The sequence below is a fragment of the Thalassophryne amazonica genome, chromosome 17 (assembly GCF_902500255.1).
Source record: "Thalassophryne amazonica chromosome 17, fThaAma1.1, whole genome shotgun sequence".
Taxonomy (NCBI): domain Eukaryota; kingdom Metazoa; phylum Chordata; class Actinopteri; order Batrachoidiformes; family Batrachoididae; genus Thalassophryne; species Thalassophryne amazonica.
In genome coordinates, this window is record NC_047119.1 from 27,393,900 (window position 1) to 27,414,334 (window position 20,435).

At 40.9% G+C, this 20,435-nt stretch overlaps 1 protein-coding gene across 6 annotated transcripts in view; it reads left to right on the top strand.

Moving 5' to 3' along the window:
• Positions 1-15,400, top strand: part of LOC117528866 (mediator of RNA polymerase II transcription subunit 13-like) — a 219,085-nt gene extending 203,685 nt beyond the window's left edge. For all 6 annotated transcript variants that reach the window (XM_034191442.1, XM_034191444.1, XM_034191443.1 and 3 more), the window contains exons 27-31: positions 4,437-4,601; positions 7,354-7,517; positions 12,112-12,282; positions 12,420-12,526; positions 14,575-15,400. In XM_034191442.1, the coding sequence (XP_034047333.1) occupies positions 4,437-4,601; positions 7,354-7,517; positions 12,112-12,258 (476 nt within the window). In that variant the 3' untranslated portion in view covers positions 12,259-12,282; positions 12,420-12,526; positions 14,575-15,400. The remainder of the gene's footprint in view (positions 1-4,436; positions 4,602-7,353; positions 7,518-12,111; positions 12,283-12,419; positions 12,527-14,574) is intronic.
• The last annotated feature ends 5,035 nt before the right edge of the window (positions 15,401-20,435 follow it).

Below are 20,435 nucleotides of genomic sequence, written 5' to 3' on the forward strand. Positions count from 1 at the left end.
ATTACAACTTCAATGACTGAAATTACTTTGTCAACTAATTTAACTTATTAATTTAATTTATTTATATAGCGCCAAATCACAACAAGGTTGCCTCAAGGCGCTTCACACAAGTAAGGTCTAACCATACCAACCCCCAGAGCAACAGCGGTAAGGAAAACTCCCTGAGGAAGAAACCTCAAGCAGACCAGACTCAAAGGGGTGACCCTCTGCTTGTGCCATGCTACAGACACAAATTACAAAACAATTCACCAAACAAACATACAGGAAATGTTCCCGGTGCACAGGACGCTTTCAGAACAGATACCACACCCATCTCTGGATGGAGCCGCACCTCCAAAACAAAAAAACGCAGAATCAAGCATCAGAAAGACAACAAATACAGTGTAATTTGTCAGCATTAAGCAACAAGGAAAAACAGAAGCAATACTAAGGTGATCACTGGCCACCAGTGGTGGGCACAGCTAACCAAAAAGTTAGCTTTGAGAACAACTAAACAGCTAACTGAAAAATTATCTTTTATAAAGCTAAACCGATAAACCACCCAAAAATTTATCGGAAGCTACAGCTAACCGATAACTTTCAGTATTGTCTGTGGTACATATTTTACAGCAGTGAAGCAGTTGAGAGGAGGTAAGCTCAACACTACACACACAAAACAAGCCATTATTCCTTAACAGGATATATAGCAGTGCCACCGTGAGTTGGTGGTGTTGGAAAATAAAGCAGTTTTGACTTATGGTTTTGATTTAAAATCAAATTAATCCAGATAGAATAACTCCATTAATGTCAATTCTGTCATTTGTACAAAGTTAAAATATAACACATCTTTTAACTTTAAATAATGCATTAATTCTGAAGTTCTATAGTAAACACAGACAGATGCCAAAGGGATTATGGGTAAAATGAGTCTCCGCTAACACTGATTGGTTGACTCATTCATTCTATGTAAAAACCAACACGTTAATGTGACGTGATGTGTGTGTTGGTATTTACATATAAATGTGCTTTTGTAAAATATGCCATTTTATTCATATGTGTAAAAAGCAAAAAAAAAAAAAAAAAACACATTTGCAAAAGCCAAAAGTCTAGTTGTGATTAGACAACCGTTTGATATAACCGGGATCAAAATGCATAGAACACTGCTATCTAGTGGCGCCCAGACGCTCATACCCTAACCCATAATCCTTTGCGTACCAGAGGTTTTTTTTTTGTTCCACAATGACAATTGTAAATGAACATTGTATAAACAAAATGTACATTTTTATTTCTTTAGCTGCAGCAAAAGGCTGCAACAACTCTCTGGCACGCAAAGGATTATGGGATATCTCAATACTTAGGGCGAATACTGCCATGAACACTACTGGTCAGTAGATGGCAGTAGAGACCGTAAAAAATTGCCAAAACAAATATTCCAAATAATCCATGTCTGCTACATGTAATCTGCATGGAATTCAATGAATGCAAACCGAATTTCAGCCATCTTATATATGGAACATAGATGACAAACATTGTTGTAAAGGACAATAATCACGACGTTAAAGAGCAAACAAATTGCAACTCAACAGTGATTGTAATTGATAAATAATAAATGGAGAAGCAACCTGAGCTTCTTCTGGCATTTTTTACATAAAACAAACACAATAACAATGTCTATAAACCCAGAGAATATAGTCATGAGAGTTTTAGGCACAATATACAAAGAGTTTAATGCTGCCTGATCAGAGCGTCTCAAATGCATTTCTCCTGCTGTAAACTTTTACCCATAATGCGCTAGCACTGCCGAGGCATTGTCCACACTAAAACCTTCAACAATTAGTGCAATAATTAAACTAAAACATATAGCTGATTATTTTCACCTTATACAACTTTCAGAAGTGACGTTAATTTAAATAACATGTTCAAAATTAGTTTGGTTTAAATTTATCCATAAGTTAAAACTGTATGCCTTGGATGACTTGGGTGATATTGCCGGTGAATTAGTATGGGGTCACGAGCAATTATCTTGTGACATGTTCTCCCTCGGACTGCAGAGGATAGAGCGGTTTCTCCTGAAACAGCTCTCCTCTGTTTACAGAGAATAAAGCTGTTTTAAACATTTAACAGATAAGCACTAAATCTTTGATATCAGACTAACAAATGTTTTTAACTGTTAAAGCTTTATTCACTACCCCTGCAAAACATGTTAGCGATCAAAAATTACTCAAACCAAAATTATGGAAGATAATTGGTCCAATGATGGTTTTCAACAGTTATCACTAAGGTCACTAAGGTCTAGAGGTAGTGTTGTTGTTACAAAACACAGTGAGAACGACTGGTTAGGGTATCACGTCAACCATGCAAGGGCACTCCCAGTATCCCAAAATGATTCTCAGCCTATCGAGTAGAATATGATGATCCACTGTATCAAATGCAGCATGAGATCTAACAGCACCAGAAACCGGTTAGTGGTGTCCGAATCCATTGCAAGCAGAAGATCATTCACTACTCTAGTGAGAGCTGTCTCTATGGAATGATATTTTCTAAAGCAGACTGCAGTGGCTCGAAAAGATTATTCTTGGTAAGGTAGTCCACGAGCTGCTGTGCTAAACCACTTTTTCCAGAATTTTAGAGCAAAATGATAGATTTGATATCAGCCTATAGTTTTTCAATACACTAGGGCAGGGGTGACCCAAGTTCGGTTTTTGAGATCTACCTCTCCTGACACTCTTAGTTGTCTCCCCTGTTCCAACACACTGAATCCAATGAAGACTCGTTAGCAGGCTTTTAATGAGCCTTTCATTGGATTCCTGTGTGTGGAGCAGGGAGGACAACTAAGAGGGTCAGGAAGGTAGAGCTTGTAGGACCCGAAACTGGGCACCCATGCACTAGGGTCAAGATTAGAGTTCTTAAGTAACGGTTAATCACTGCAGATTGAACAGATTTAGGAACAGCTCTAGAAGGTAATGAGACATTAATAATTTCCAGCACATTCAGTCAAGAGTTCAAGCTTTGCGGATAGGATCAAATAAGCAGGTTGTGCTTTTGTAGCATTACGAGTTTTGTCAGCCACACTTAGTGAGATACTATCAAAATTCTGTAATCTAGGTAAGCTCAGTAATGGCGCCCACCTCAGTAGCAGGGTGTAGTGGCCTGGGTCTAAGGTATGCTGGGATATGTTTAACCTAATGTCTTCTATTTTCTTCTCGAAGTAATCCAGGAACTCTTGTGCGTGAAAGGAGAGTGAACTACAGGTGGTTGTCAATGTATAAGTGTGCCACTATGTCAAACAAGAACTTTGAGTTATGCTTGTTTTTGTGGTGAAATCAATGTAATAGGCCCGTTTTGTAGCCAGCAGTGCATGGTTATAGTCTAAGATAGCATCATGCTATGCAAGGTGGAATACTTCTAATTTTGAACTACACCATTTTCTTCTAGACCTCTACACCCATTTTCTTTGTAGACCTCTAGCCTTATGCTTGAGGGTCACGCAAGTAATCATTGAACAAGGTGACTGTGTTTTGGGGGGCACTGGTTTTAGAAAGGTGGGGCAGTATGTTGAGTGCAGTTTTGAGCACTGAGTTTAAAGTATCCACAAGACTGTCTAACGATTTGGAATTTGCTAAATGTGAAGCTAAGCCATCAGACAGTCTAGCTCTGAGTTCAGTCGTAGTTGAAGAGTTGATGCATCGCCATAGTGATATATAAGGGTGTTGTTCCACTAAACACAGCAGCGAAACTGTAAACTTAATAAGTGAGTGATCAGAAACCACCAAAGCAAAAGGCATGATGCCAGCATTCATGACAGCAATATCATATGCAAGAACCAAATCCAGGGTATTTCCACTAATGTGCATCGAGTCCTGAATGCATTGCTGAAATCCTAATGCATCCACAATTTCCATAAATGATTTGCAGAGGGGATCAGAAGCCTTATTTATATGAATGTTGAAGTCACCAATAATCAAAATGTTATCTGCACGAGTTGACAAGTTAGAGATGAACGCACCAAATTCATCTAAGAATTCAGAGTATGGGCCAGGGGGCCTATATACAGTGACAAAGTAATACGGCTGATTTTTATTCTTCTGACACTGGCAATACGTAGCATCGTGGGCAGAGTGGAAAATCAAATGCTTAAATGAGTTATATTTGTGACCCTCAACAGTTGCAAATTCAAAGTAGAAGCTGATGTGAAATGCTGTTATTGTGAAGCATATTCAGGAAGTTGCAAGACAGAAGAACTGGCGAAATGATGTATGTCAAATGTGGGGAAATCATAACTATTGATAAATCTGCACCTTTATCGAGATTCACGGGAAAAATTTCATGAGTTCCCTTTCACTCCACATTAAACTTGAGTATTCTCGTAAACAAACCAACAAACACACACAGGTCAGAACATTACATGTGTGGTGGAGATAACTTGGTGTACGCAATATTCACGTTGTGATGTGTAGATGCAGTCACCATGGGCTCAGTGTTTGGCCGCAGCACTGCTCTCAACTTGCAGACCTCCCAGCTGAACACGCCTCAGGACGCTTCCTGTACACACATCCTTGTCTTCCCAACATCTGCCACCACCCAACTAGCCCCAAGCTCGTACCCCACTGAGGACAACAATGGTAAGAGCACATGATAGAAGTCACACGACACTAACATGGGATCAGATTATTAGTGGCTGTGTACTCCAAGGTGTTGGAAAAGCGATTGAATTTAACCTTGGAAAAGGTGTACAAACACTGTGTGTCGCAATTTTGAACTATCACAGCAGGGCTGGATTTGGAGGTGACTCTGCAATTAAGTTCACCGTGGTACCTTATTGTAGTGCTGATACTGCACAAGTTATTGCAAGCCTTAAATCCCAAAGGACTCTTTTCCTACAAATCTGTTCTCCACACTTATAAATGTAGTTATTTTTGCAACACAAATCAGTTGTGTCTTTGTCCTAAAAGAGCTTTTAGTAAAGCCCAATTAAAATCACACTTTTTATTAAGTAGTGGAGACGTGATATTTCAATATTAATGGAGGGGAAATTACCTTAACCCAAGCGGATCTTGATTAGGCGTGTGATGATTCCAGCTTGATAACAGTCCTATATAAGGCAAAAGCGCTGTGTCAGATATCGAAAATACAAAAAAAAAAAAAAATCAGATTCAATCTTCTGTTACACATCTGGGCCATGTTATGGCTACGTTTGTTTTCCTTTAGGGATGTTAGAGTAGAATATTTGTTTGTAGTTTGACTTGCTATTTTGTTCATTGGCTAGGTTGGCAAAATGGATCGAGACAAATGTATTTATTAACAGATTAGTTGTTTTAAAACAGAGAATACGGTATTGAATTGGTATTGTATTGGCAAATACGTAAGGTTTAACTATCGTACTGTATCTTGCATGGAAAAATGATATCATACCATTCTTAGTATTGATTACTGACATTTAGGCTTTAGTGGTGAAGAGGGCTGCAAAATCACTTCTGATTTGGAACAGCTGCCGCAATAACAAAACTGTGAATAAAAAATATGGAAGGAATTGTCTTCAGTCTGGCATGGGATGTACAAGTAAATTTTTTGAATGAAAAAAAAAAATCACAGAAAGCAACGTCTGGCTGTGCCACATTGATGGCTGAGATGATGCAAAACACAGATAGTTAGCAAAATTACTGACTGCTGGACAGGAGTCATGACTTTATAAGCAGCCAGGCTGCAGAATGGAAGAATGACAGGAAAAAATGGGCAAACGTGGAATGTGATTCTTGTAACCTAATAAGATTTTTGGTAAGTAGATTTATATCATTGTGTTAGTGATGTATTCATACCTCGATTCTGTAAACATTATTTTCCCCACAAGTGAGTGAGCATCCTCACCAATACCAACATGACACATTTAAAACCCATTTTCACTTAATGGCTTATTTTGTGACTGATAAAAACAAATACAACCAAACATATAAAAGTCATACAGACAATATAAATACAAGCAGCAGTGGTCTTAGTGGCCACGAGGATCCTGCTGTTAGAAATAAAGCTTCACAAGAAACTTGATCAACCTGTTTTAACTTTATGTTATAGATGTTGTAGATGCAGAAGGCATATTTTACACGTGCTGCATGTCCTACTGTGATGGTCCTCTTACGTATACTAATTAAAAAGAATAATTTCAAATTAATGTTAAAAGATACCAACATGACCCAAAATAGGAGAGTCTCTGGCCTTCATGTTTGTCTATCAGAAGCTAATTGTTTATATGCCGTGGGTTTTTTAATGAAGTAACTTGTGGAATTTGGCCATTAATATTGTAATAATAAAACCTGATTCAAACAATAGTCTCAATAAGACATTTGTGTGTTAATACCATTTTCCAATTACGTTAACACGAATAAGACCATACTCAGAGTAAGTAATTGTTATTTCTACCCGGTTCTTTCATGTAATTTACTGCCCCTTACCAAGAACCAAGCCATTGTATTCCTCATTTTTAGTTTATTAAAGGTCATGACAAAAACCAGGCCTGTGTCCCTCACAGTGTCTATCTTGTAAAGGCACACAAAGTAGCTTGTACAACACTTTTATACAATGTGGGTGTTAACAATGGGTGTGGTTTAGTCTCACATTTCTAATGTTACTGGCTCCCACCAACAGGGGTGAAACTTAACTCTCAGAAACTTCCAAACAAATAACACAAACACTTGAAAATTAACATCGAATAAGGAATTAGCACAGATATTATCTAACATAATAATGTAATTGTGGAATATTCCAGTCTTAGTTGGATTATTGAAGTGCATTGTGGATGTGTATAAATGAGACTGTGATGTCTTTTTTGGGCTTTTAACAGCATTTTTGGCATAGCGGTGGTAATGTGCTCATGAGACAAACTATGCTCTGAAACATGTCAAGGGGAATACGATTGGAATATTCTTTAAAAACTCAAACACCATGAATGAGATGTCTCATTTAGAATAAGATCAAGAGTTGGATTATTGCTGTACATGTAAAGGTAGTAATTGACTCACTGACTGACTGACTCATTTAATCCTATGTCTGAGCCACTAGTCACAAGGAAATCCTGTTATAAAATGTTTGCTCCCACATCCGCTGAGGGACGTGTTTTTGGAAAAGTGAAGAAAATGTTTTCCAAAAACACGTCCCTCATCTTTTTGTGAAGCTTATGTGAAGTGTAACAACAAAATCTCAAATTGTAGGCATGGTGAAAGTCCAACATTGTGTAGCGTATAAAACAGTTGAGTCTATTTGTAATGAAAGCACTGAATGAAATCGACATAATTCACAGCCGCCGTTGGGACATCGTTTTTGTCCGTTGTGCTGTCAGTTGTCAGAACCTTGTGAGTAACTGGTGTCATTTTTGTTGCTCAGACGACATGTTCGACCTGCCCTTTCCTGACGAACTGGAGAATGACATCGGTCATGACATGATGCTGATCACCGGGAACCTCCACCCCTCCCCTAACACCTCGCCTGTGCCCTCCCCCGGATCTCCGTCCGGGATGGGAATAGGATCACATTTCCAGCATACCAGGGTAAGTCATGGTTGCCGTGAAGATAGGAAAATAAATAAATAAATAAACAACCAACAGTAAATCAAGCTGTCGAAGATCACACCTTATTGCAGTGGAAATTTTTATATACCAATAAACAAACCTATATTGATCTCAGTATGTTTAAAAAAAATATGACGTACAAAGAACAGAAGAAACAGGGTGTGATCAGACACTATGAAGGGACTAATTGTTCTGTACACAAACCTGTAATTGCGCGCTCGTAAAACAGCTATGATACTACACAAACTGTCATCATGGCAACCAAGAAATCATAATATAATAAATGTTTTCAAAACTTTTTTTAAAACACACACACGCAAAGACTCCAATCAGTCATCACTTTATCCAGCAAGATGTACTCAGACATCAAGAAACACAATTACATTTTTTTTTACAACGGTAATGTGTGCTGTGGAATATGACTTGCAGGCACTGTATTGTGTGCATGCTGATTATCTCTGAGAGCAGCCCACAGCTAAACCCCTGTAGAAGTTCCGTGACTCAGTTAAAATTACGTTGTCATATAAATGCAAACGGTAAGATTTACTCATTGAAAAAAGAAAAAAATAACATTGTCCTGTTCACATGCGAGAGCTCAACCTGTACATATGAATTTACGTATAGCTGCTTTCAGACACCTGTACGTAGTTTCCACCGGCTCAGATTGAGCTGTGAAGTGTGGAATCTGTAAACTGTTAGAACTGCAATAACTTTGATCCTTTTTGAAGGATTACAGTGAAAATAAATGACGCGTTGAGCTGGTCAATATAGAAGCACTGTACCCAATTTGAGTCACATGTGTCGAGGGTATGGTTGGTGGGGGGGAGAGCATGGGACATATTTTTAAAAGAAACTTAGAGAACAATGAAAAGAAGTAACGTTTGCCCATGGTCCTGAATGAAAACAAGGTGTTCAGTGTTTTTAATAAATATAAAAAAATGTGTTATTTTAAAGTGCAATATGAATCATATCACTGAATAAGAAGAGACTTTGTGAAAACCATAAAAAAAAATCATTAAAAAGAAGAAAGACAAAGAAAACAAAGCAGATCTAAGTTTAGAACTTCAAATCCTTAAAAAAAAAAAAAAGAATGAAGATGTCTACACTGTCTGGTGAGAGGGTCACAATACAAGGGGTGATTAAGAAATGTTGAGCCTGACTCAGTAGGGTGTGGCTCTCCATCTTTTGCATTCTGAGAAACCAACTTTTCTCAACCTTGCACCCAGTGAGTCAAAACTTGACACATTCCCTACTTTTTTTTTTCCTCCTGTCTGCATATATAGTAATGGTAAATGCCACACTGGCAGAACCATTTGTGAACATTAATACGCATATATGCAATTTATTCTTGCAAGACAGAAGGTATGTAGTGCATGAGTGAATGTGGTGTGTGTGTGTGTGTGTGACCCCCATCCGCCCTTCCCGATCAGCCTACAACATCCTACTTAAAGCCAACCGACAACTTTTATCAGGAAGGGCCGACAACCAAAACTACACAAAGACAGACAAGAACGAGAGACAGACAAGAACGAGAGAGAAGTGGTGAAGGCAATAACTGTGACATGAGACAGCGAGGAGACAGGGCCCCAACCATACAACATACCAGGACAAACAACCACACATAAACAGTGACACCAACAGTCTGTTGTCTAATTAGTGAGCATCCATACCCTAATCTAGAACACCGTAGTCTTGATCCCCTTGAGAGCACCCAAAACCAAATTGTGGTGACGGCCACAAACACAACCATCCATGCACAGAGACCCAGATCACACCTAAATACCTGATCACTACTGTGGCTGGTGTGTTGGGCCAAGACAAGAGTGCAGATCCTTACCATATGACATGGACTACTCCGGCACGTCGGAAGCCATGCGGCTGGCTGCGAGCATCGACGGGAATGGGTCCAGGACGCAAGGCCCCGGGAGAAACCAGGAGAAAAAGGGCAGCGGAAGGGCACGGGGCCAGGAAGGGCAGCCCCAGAGCCACCGGGCAGCACGACAGACCAACAGGGGAGTGGCCCGACGGCGCCGGAACGCACCCCCGACACCACCCCTCCTCACGGAGGCACAGGGAGCAGCCCAATACCCAAGGGAAGCACACAGGGCACCAGCATGAGCCCACTAATAGGGGGAGCCCCAGAACCACACCACCAGGGCCACTGCCCCCGAAGGCGGGAGCGAGCGGCGGCAAGGATGGGGGCAAAGGAGCCACTGCAACCAAATCTGAAGCACAGGTAGGGACCACCGAGCCATACGAGGGCGGGGCCCGGCCCCCAGACAAGAAGCGAGGCCGAACCCTGGGGCCAGGAAGTGCACAAGGCCACCCGACAGCCAGGTCCCCCAGCATAGCCAGCAGGGCCTGCCAACCCCCACCCCGGATCCCACCCCAAACACCAAAGCAGGTGATCAGGAGACCGTCTGAGCGAGAGCGGGGCACCACCCCGCGGAGATCACGGCCCCCAACTCCCCAGCAGCTGCCAACCCACCAGTGCCAGTCCCTACTTTTTCTGGGTTAGGCTCAAAACTTTTCAAACTCCTTTTGTAACTTTATTTATGTAACACTTTCAGGATAGTTGTTGAAGTAACACTTTCAGGATAGTTGTTGAAGTTCTCCTAAAGAAGCACATCACTTGACAAAAGTTCGGAAAAGACACACACACACATATACAAGGTCTATTAGAAAAGTATCCGACCTTATTATTTTTTTCAAAAACCATATGGATTTGAATCACGTGTGATTACATCAGACATGCTTGAACCCTCGTGGGCATGCAAGAGTTTTTTCACGCCTGTCGGTTACGTCATTCGCCTGTGGGCAGTCTTTGAGTGAGGAGGTCGTCCACCCACTCGTCGATTTTTTTCATTGTTTAGGAATGGCTCAGAGACTGTTGCTTTGTTGATCAAAATTTTTTCAAAACTGTAAGGCACAATACTGATGTGGACACCATTCAATAAATTCAGCTGGTTTTCGGTTAAAAATTTTAACGGATGATGAGAGATTTTGGTCTGGTAGTGTCGCTTTAAGGACGGTCCACGGCGCCTGACGGCGATCTGCGCTTCGAGGGCGGCAGGGTTCTCGCAGTTTCAAGTTGAAAACTTCCACATTTCAGGCTCTGTTGACGCAGTAAGTCGTCAGAGAACAGAGAACTTTCAGAAGAAGTCGGCATGAGGAGTTTATTCGGACATTCCATTGTTAACGGTCGTTTTGACTGTTGGGGTTTTACATCATTATTGTATGGCCTTGCCTTACAATATAAAGCGCCTTGGGGCAACTGTTTGTTGTGATTTGGCGCTATATAAAAAAAAAATTGATTGATTGATTAACGGTCATTTTGTAATGAAAGAACGTGCGGGCAGAGTCGCATGTCGGGCGGACCCGACCGCGGGGGTCGCGGCAAGGAAAAACACCTCGTTGGAAATCTTAATGGCCAGTTGGGAACATGCCAAGCTGTTAAACAATTTTCTTCAGTTACTCACTTGTTGAAAGCCATTAAAAGCCGCCTGAATTCTACAAATGGTTTTTCAACACGGACGGTGTTCTTTTCCTGTCGCGGCGTACACAGATTTGCCGAGTCGGTCACGGAAACGACTCGGCGAATTGCGCGTATGTCTTTCATTAAAAAAATGTCCTTAACAGTGGAATGTCCGCCTAAATTCCTCATGCCGGCCTCTTCTGAACTCTTCTCTGTTCTCTCACGATGTGTCCTGGGTGAATTAAGCCTTAAATTAGGCTGTTTTTCAGCTCAGAAACAGGCCGACTGACAGCGCCTGGAAGCGCTGCAGGACGTCCGCTCAGTGGGAAAGTCCTTACACCGACAGAAACACCCCATAATCTCTCATCAGCCGTTAAACTTTTCACAGAAACCAGCTAATTTCTCGAATAGTGTCCACTCGGATATTCCTCACAGGTCCAGAAAAATTTTGATAAAGCAACGCGCGCCGTCTCGAGCAGCGTGTGAAACAAAGGAATTCAGCCGATGAGGGCGGGACCCACATCTCACTCAAGGCCTACGGCCTGCCCACAGGGAAATGACGTCACCGACCCGCGTGAAAAAACTCACGCATGCGCACGAGGGTTCAAGCATGATTGTGTAATCGCTGTCATCAAATCCATATAGTTAAAAAAAAAATAAAAGGGTCGGTTTTATTATCTAAGAGACCTCGTATATACGTGTCGGTTTACGTTTTGATTTTGAAGGTTATTCGGTGATGTTATGAATTCGGTCATGTAATCTGATGTGAACTTAATCTTAACTCTTGTTGCAAAACATCAACTCAAAGAAACAACAAAAACAAATCTATACCCGGGAGCTGTGGTGAGACAGTAGTTGCACAATATCTGCAGATGTTTTTTCAGGTGACATAAATATGCAAACAGCGGTGAAGTCATTCTTATGTAATACCATAAAATGAGCAGTTTTATCTCAGTCTTCTACATCTTGCTCTGCTTCTGCAAGTGCTAAGGATTGTACAGTATACAGAAGTACTGACCAATCAAAAATGTTAAAATCACAGTGAAAGTGCTGAATAAAATACTGTTTCTGGGGGTTTTTTCTCTCTGTGTGCACCAGAGCCAAGGAGAACGTTTTGCTGTCCAGAGACAATCCACCAGAGGAGCTGAAGCAGCAACCGTTGGCTCTGGGTTACTACGTCTCCACCCCCGCGCAGGCAAATGGATTCCTCATTGGTTCTGGGCCTCCCTCCTGTCCTCAGGCTGAGAACAGTGTCCACTTTTCCTCACGGTATTCCAAAACACTACACCAGACAGTGCTGATATACTGTTATTACAGGAAATCTTACAGGACAAGCTGCCATAGGTTCTTTATTTTGTCACCTGCATATAAACATGTGACCTTTTTGTCCTTGATGTTTACTTCAGGCATCGCTTCACACCACATCTCTACTAGCTCAGTCAGATGAGCTGGTGCAGATAAAACCAAGAGGATCCCACACCTTTAGACTCCAAAACCACTCTGATGTGCTCAGGTCAACATAGAACACGTTTAGCCTCCTTCTATTTTATTGTCAAACGCTGTTGGTGAACCGGAAGCCTTCCAGAGCCACTTTATAAATTACATTTAGCAGCAATGAACATTTTCTGGGAAACTACCAGCCTTAGGGCCCCTTCACACTAGTGCGAATTTGGTTTGATTTGCGCATTATAGTGCGCATTGAAGCAGGGATCGTGTGCAAACGTGTAAAATCATAGATGCCTCGATACACCTGTTGCTGCAACTATTTGTGCACACCTGCGGGCCTGAAAGACAGTGTGCACTGTGCGAGCCCATTGAACCCTCTCGCGGCAGGTGTCGGACAGATTCTAGGTGACACGCACTCGCATGGCACTTAGAAAATGTGTGGCCTTCGCATTCTTGGCACAAGAACAGTCTGCAGGACAATCATTGTAATATGGCAGTGAAATTTGTCTAAGTGCCCCACGAGTGTAGCTTTGGCGTGTGCGCTGAACTGACAGGAAGCGTGTCCGCCGACAGAAGCGGCTGTGGAGATCTGTCATTCTGGACATCCCAGCTGGACAGCACGTACTGTGTTTGGATGGACATGGACTAACAACTGCCCACTGTGACGCACGTGTGTCTGCTTGCTGTCATCACATGGACACGTGGGATCGCTGTGGCGACGAGCACACGCGCGCATGCTGCAGCCCATTGACAGGCTGCCCCCAGGTTGAAATGGAAAGTCAGATCATAACATGCAGCGGGCGATCTAACTGTCACACCACCCATGTGAGCTCTGTTCCACATGACGTGGTGTAAGTCCTGCAGCGTGCAGAACACGCACGCGGGCCAGCTGGACACACGCCAGCAGATGTGGAAATGATGAGACGAGCGAACTGCTTCTCATTCATGTCATTTCATGACTGTACGTCTGTGACCATGGGTCATCTATGGAGGAACAGACAGATCATATTTATATTGCCCACTTGATAAGAGGGATTCAATATAATACGATGTTTTTATATGGTGTGTGGTTTTATTTTTATTTTTAAATATGTCCATGTCCTTCCTGATATCAGGCAGTTTCCTGCATCTTTCAGAGGCCAGCAATGGTAGCTCAGTGGTAAAGTTTCTGACTGGCAACCAGAGCTTTTGAAAACTGCAGGTTCGAATCAAGTGGGTGACTATATATATTGCTGCTCGCACTGTGTTCCCGTGTGCACAAAACCATTGCAACATGTATTTATTTATTTATATTTTTCCTCCACAGCAGCTGGGCGATGTGGTTACACATCATGCAGCTGCTCGCACTGTGTTCCCACGTGCATAAACCGTTGCACCGGCATCGTGAGTCGCCCTGAGTTATACGTATTCGCACTATATGTGAAGCACACTAACATTTAGACAGGAAAGTGTCACGTTGACATAACACAGTAACTGCGGTTAGCATTAGCATATGCTGTCATGAATTTGTGGTTAATACGAACATATGAGATCATCCCAACAGCGTACGATGCCGTTTACGTGAGACCATGACTGTGTCCCAATTCAGGGTCTGCACCCTTCTGAAGGCTGGGTCCCATAAATCTCTAAAGCAGTGGTGTCCAAAGACATTCCAGAAAGGGTCAAGAGGGTGCAGGTTTTCTTTGCAGCCACTGACTCCAGCAGGTGATTTGACTGATTAACATCACTTTGAGGGATGGGATGAGTTCCTCAGTGAAATCACATGGTGGAGTCAGTGGCTGCAAAGAAAACCTGCACCCTCTTGGTCCTTTCTGGAATGTCTTTATACACCACTGCTCTAAAGGCTTCTAGACATCAGAGACAGCAGAGGCTGGAATGTTCTGAAATAAGATTGTCCAGCTGATGCAGCTAACTTGTTTTGCAAACAACTTTTTTTGTTGTTTATGTATTTACTAAGAGCTGTGCGATAATGCTAATTCGAATCATTAAAAATGTAGAGTTTTATCACATGCACACATCAATGTTGGACTAATTTAATAGAAGCTCAGAGTATAACTAAACTGAAATGTTTTGAAACATCATTTTCATTGATGAAATTGTCTTTCTCAAAAACAGGTTTGTATTGGAGCAGTACAACGCCCTCTCCTGGCTGACATGCACACCTGCCACCCAGGACCGGCAGTCCTGCTTGCCTGTCCACTTGGCAGTATTGATCCAAATGTACAACGCCATCCTGAACATGCTTTAGCTTTTTGGACAGAAATGACGTTTTATTCTGTGCCTGTGCTTCCTCTTTTTGGGCACCAGAGAGCACCAGAGTTCTGTTGTTTCACAGATTTAATGGCCAAAGGACGGAGCCAATCAGATTCTCGCCTGCCTGGAAAGTAAGACATATGCGCTGCAAAACGTTCCAGGCAAGACGAGTTGGTACCTGAAAACTGGTTCTCTTTGTGATGTTATGCCAATCGTGGATGGATCGGTTCCATTATTTCCATTTAATGACATATCACAACTTTCTCCAGATTGGATCAGTGGCGTGGCGTGGGCTCCGCCTCTGAGTGGTTGACATTTCCAAAAGGAGGCCTGGATGATCCGACACTTTACCTGCAGAATAGTTGAACCAGCAAAACAACACAACGACACACATATGGATTTGTTACTTCAGTGACGTTTTTAGATTTCTTTTTAGAGAACTGCACTCTGGAGTTTCTGAAGACTTGCAGTCGGTCAGTCTGACATTTACCTTTATTCTGAAAGGGGTAAATGTCTGAATTTACTGCAAAAAGGGAGCATTATTTGATAATGGCACTTTTTTCCCACTCACCTTCCAAAGTGTTGTAGATGTGAACACGGTGGAAAATATTTGACCAGTGAAGACAGAATTGTTTATAATGTAAGAAATAATTTGCAAAGAATTGAAACATATTTTTAATATTTAAAACAAAAACCTAAATAAGGCCTTTTCCCAACTGACTATTAATTGTCTTGGGCTCTGGAAAAAAAAAAGGTAGTTTTAATGCAATTGTAAAGACGCATATTTATACAAAGTATATCATGTCATAGAATTTGATATATATGTCTGTATGTGTGTATATATATATATATATATGTATATATATATATATATATGTATATGTATGTATATATATATATGTATATGTATATGTATATATTACCTCTTCCAAGCAGGCACTTAATGATAAGGGTGATGGGTGCAACCATCTCTTAAGAAGTGGACACAGTATAAACATTTATCAAAAATAAAGCATTTTACTTGTACTTTTATTTTCTACATTTATTGAACAATTTACCTTTTTATTTAAAGAACTTAAACTAATTGATGCAGGAGATACCGTATACTGTATATTTATAAAGTGTTGTCTTCTGCAAAAACAAATAAAATAATAAAAATCATGAATTAGGCAATAGATGACCATGGTATTTGAACAGTGCAAGATGAAATATTTAAGAATGACGCGTTATTTCATTGGCTTTCCTAAACGATGTCAACCAGTAGAAAGGCCCGTCTCTTCCGCTTCAGTCGCTCTGCTCTTTGTTAGATTCCTAGCATGTTTGTATATACACTTTTCAGCTGTGTTGTTTGGAATTTCTTGAAGCTGTACATTTCATGCTGGTTGGTTTACTTTCAAGTGATTCATATCAAAGGTTTTTTTTTTTTTTTATTTGCTGTGAGCTTATATATATATATATATAATATATATATATATATAATATATATATATATATATATATATATATATTCAATTACAGCCAAGAGTAAATTGCCAAGTAAGTGTACACAAATGTACAGTAAAGGGCAAGTTTGCAAAAATTTGTTACATCTGTCATCATTTTGAATATCAGACAGATCTACTTCAGTGAGAGAGATCTGTGACTTTTACACTCTTTTTTTAGTAAATTATTAAAACTACTGAAAACTGCTTTATGGAGTCTCATCTTTTATTGTGTAACAGAGTGGGTTCTTTTCTAGCTTCATACATTATTTGTGACAAGTTAGATCCTTCATTTTCTACCATGGGTCCAGGTCCAGATCGTGGTGGCCAGGACACGTTAGATCATCTTATGTACTGTGCATCCTTAAAGTATTCACAACCCTTCGCTTTTCCTACATACTGTTATGTTACAGCCTTATTCCAAAATGGATGAAACTCATTTTTCCTTCTCAAAATTCTACATACAATACCCCATAATGACAATGTGAAAAGTTTTTTTTTTTCACATTTTTGCAAATTTATTAAAAATAAAAAACTAAGAAATCACATGTATAGCCTTTGCTGTGAAGCTCAAAATTGAGCTCAAGTGCATCCTGTTTCCACTTTTCATCCTTGAGATGTTTCTTCTATTTAATTGGAGTCCACCTGGGGTAAATTCAGTTGATGGGACATGATTTGGAAAAACACACACCTGTCTACATATAAGGTTGACAGTGTATGTCAGAGCACAAACCAAGCATGAAGTCAAAGGAGGTCTGTGGACCTCCGAGACAGGATTGTCTCGAGGCACAAATCTGGGGAAGGATACAAAAACATTTCTGCTGCTTTGAAGGTCCCAATGAGCACAGTGGCCTCTATCAGCTGGAAATGGCAGAAGTTCTGATCCACCAGGCTTTGTTCTAAAGCTGGCTGCTCGTCTAAACTGAGCGATCAGGGGAGAAGGACCTTAGTCAGGGAGGTGACCAAGAACCTGATGGTAACTCAGTCAGCGTTCCAACATTCCTCTGTGGAGAGAGCAGAACCTTCCAGAAGGACAACCATCTCTGCATCAATCCACCAATCAGGACTGTGTGGTAGAGTGACCAGACGGAAGCCACTCCTTAGTAAAAGGCACATGGCCAAAAGGCACCTGAAGGACTCTCAGACCATGAGAAACAAAATTCTCTGGTCTGATGAGACAAAGATTGAACTCTGTGGTGTGAATGCCAGGTGTCATGTTTGGAGGAATCCGGGCATCATCCCTGCAGTGAAGCGTGGTTGGTGGCAGCATCATGCTGTGGGGATGTTTTTCAGCAGCAGGAACTGGGAGACCAGTCAGGATTGAGGGAAAGATGAATGCAGCAATGTACAAAGACATCCTGGATGAAAACCTGCTCCAGAGTGCTCTTGACCTCAGACTGGGGCGGCGGTTCATCTTTCAGCAGGACAATGACCCTAAGCACACAGCCAAGATATCAAAGGAGTGGCTTCAGGACAACTCTGTGAATGTCTTTGAATGGCCCAGACCTGAATCCGACTGAACGTCTCTGGAGAGATCCGAAAATGGCTGTGCATCAATGCTCTCCATCCAACCTGATGGAGCTTCAGAGGTGCTGCAAAGAGGAATGGACAAAACTGCCCAAAGACAGTATTTAGATTCATAACTTTTTTTCGTAAAGGGAAAGAGGCATACACCTACCTATTAAACAACACAAAGTTGTTATAAAGACCCCACATATTTGAATATAAAGTATGATTACCAGCTCTGTAGCAGTTCTGATGCAAAGTCCTGAATGTTTCTTCACTATGGGAGAGTTATTTGTAGTTTTGGTCTGTACATTCTGTGGACAGTAAAAAGTCTATACCTACATACTTACGCAGGAAATAATTAACTTTTAAAATAAATTTTTTTGCAAAAAGTCTACACAAGTCTTAGCACACCACATTTTCACCTACATGTTAAGACAATTATAAGGAAAGGAAAATAAAATATTTAAAATAAAAGTGCATTTGACAAAAACTACGGAGGAACAAGCTCCAGAATGCACTTGAAACATGAGAAAAAAAGATGGGCCCACAAATTTCACTTAAAATGTCAGCATGAGTACCCTACTTTTGAACATGATAAATGATTTTATACCTTGAAAATTAAAGTTTCACACTTATCACCTTAAGCATCATTTCCGTACTAGATCATATTCCTTCACATTGCAAGCATTTTTTTGCTTCTTTGGTGATGGAGATTCATACTCCCTTGTATTTTCTTGTGATGAGTATTGTGTATGATCCCCTTTTCACAAAAATTAGCGTTCTCTAAATTGTTAGTCACACCCCAACAACCAATAGAGTTTATTTGGAGCAACCACTGAAAATGTGAAAGGCGGATTATGTCCCTTTTGTCCTACTGTATCAACATGGCGGCTTCCATGAGGAGCCCAATCCCATGTAGACATGAAGGGTGCATTATAAGCTCACTAAAACGCATTGATTTGGTGTTGCAGGTAAATTATACACCAATGAACAGGCAGCTATGAATGGTATATTCTCAGAGTGGAACAATTAATAAATAAATTGATTTTAAAGTAATAGATGTGACTACATCAATGCACAGACCCCTGAATTATTCCAACTCTGAATTGGTTGATGACTTGATTTTGACATTATAAGCTTATGTTGCCACTTCTGTATCTTCAAACTCACGTAAAAGTTGAGAGGTTGGTGCAAGGCTCTCGTGAGACTGTTCACAGGGACATCAACTATAAGGTAAAACCAAAATCACCTCTGACAATGGTAGGCCATATAACGGGAAAACGCACCCAATGGAACTGTACATCTGGTTAACAATTTTTTAATACTGCCACACTAGAACGGTGTGGCACCTTAAAAGTGTATATTTCTACTTATAAACATTCTGAAATCCTACTCACTGTGACTTTAAGTTTGGGAAGGCACAGGATTGGACATAAAAGGGTATCCACATACTTTGCCACGCCAACTCTGTGAATGTTATTAAATGTTTAGTCTTAAATCCATGTGTTCCTCCTTAATAACTTTACAACCATAAATGATGTACATTTAAGAACTTTTGACACGGCAATCTGAGTCTAACAGCAGTGATAGGAACATGATGTGTGAATAGGTATAACCAGCTGTTTGAAGAAGATAAGACTTTTTATTGCACATAAATGTTTGTAGGTGTTAAAGGAATTGTGTGGCTTCCATATAAGCACTGTACAAAGGGATCTGAGCGACAAGATTTTGCTATCATAACAAACATTGACAACCTTCCCATTATCAATATGATCATTTTTTGATATGGGGTCATATCCTGAACTTTCATCAAGAGCAGTGACGCATTAACTGAAGCAACAGAAGCTAATGAATGATATTGTTGGCATTCACCGAGGTGTTCTTCCTGTTCAACAAGCTACTCTTGATTATGAACTGTATCATGCAAGCATAAAAGCTGAGGAAAGTCCTTTGGAAAGCACAGAAACAAAACCGTTTCACATGACCAAATCTTAATCAATCAATCAATCAATTTTTTTATATAGCGCCAAATCACAACAAACAGTTGCCCCAAGGCGCTTTATATTGTAAGGCAAGGCCATACAATAATTATGTAAAACCCCAACGGTCAAAACGACCCCCTGTGAGCAAGCACTTGGCTACAGTGGGAAGGAAAAACTCCCTTTTAACAGGAAGAACCTCCAGCAGAACCAGGCTCAGGGAGGGGCAGTCTTCTGCTGGGACTGGTTGGGGCTGAGGGAGAGAACCAAGAAAAAGACATGCTGTGGAGGGGAGCAGAGATCGATCACTAATGATTAAATGCAGAGTGGTGCATACAGAGCAAAAAGAGAAGAAACAGTGCATCATGGGAACCCCCCAGTCTACGTCTATAGCAGCATAACTAAGGGATGGTTCAGGGTCACCTGATCCAGCCCTAACTATAAGCTTTAGCAAAAAGGAAAGTTTTAAGCCTAATCTTAAAAGTAGAGAGGGTGTCTGTCTCCCTGATCTGAATTGGGAGCTGGTTCCACAGGAGAGGAGCCTGAAAGCTGAAGGCTCTGCCTCCCATTCTACTCTTACAAACCCTAGGAACTACAAGTAAGCCTGCAGTCTGAGAGCGAAGCGCTCTATTGGGGTGATATGGTACTACGAGGTCCCTAAGATAAGATGGGACCTGATTATTCAAAACCTTATAAGTAAGAAGAAGAATTTTAAATTCTATTCTAGAATTAACAGGAAGCCAATGAAGAGAGG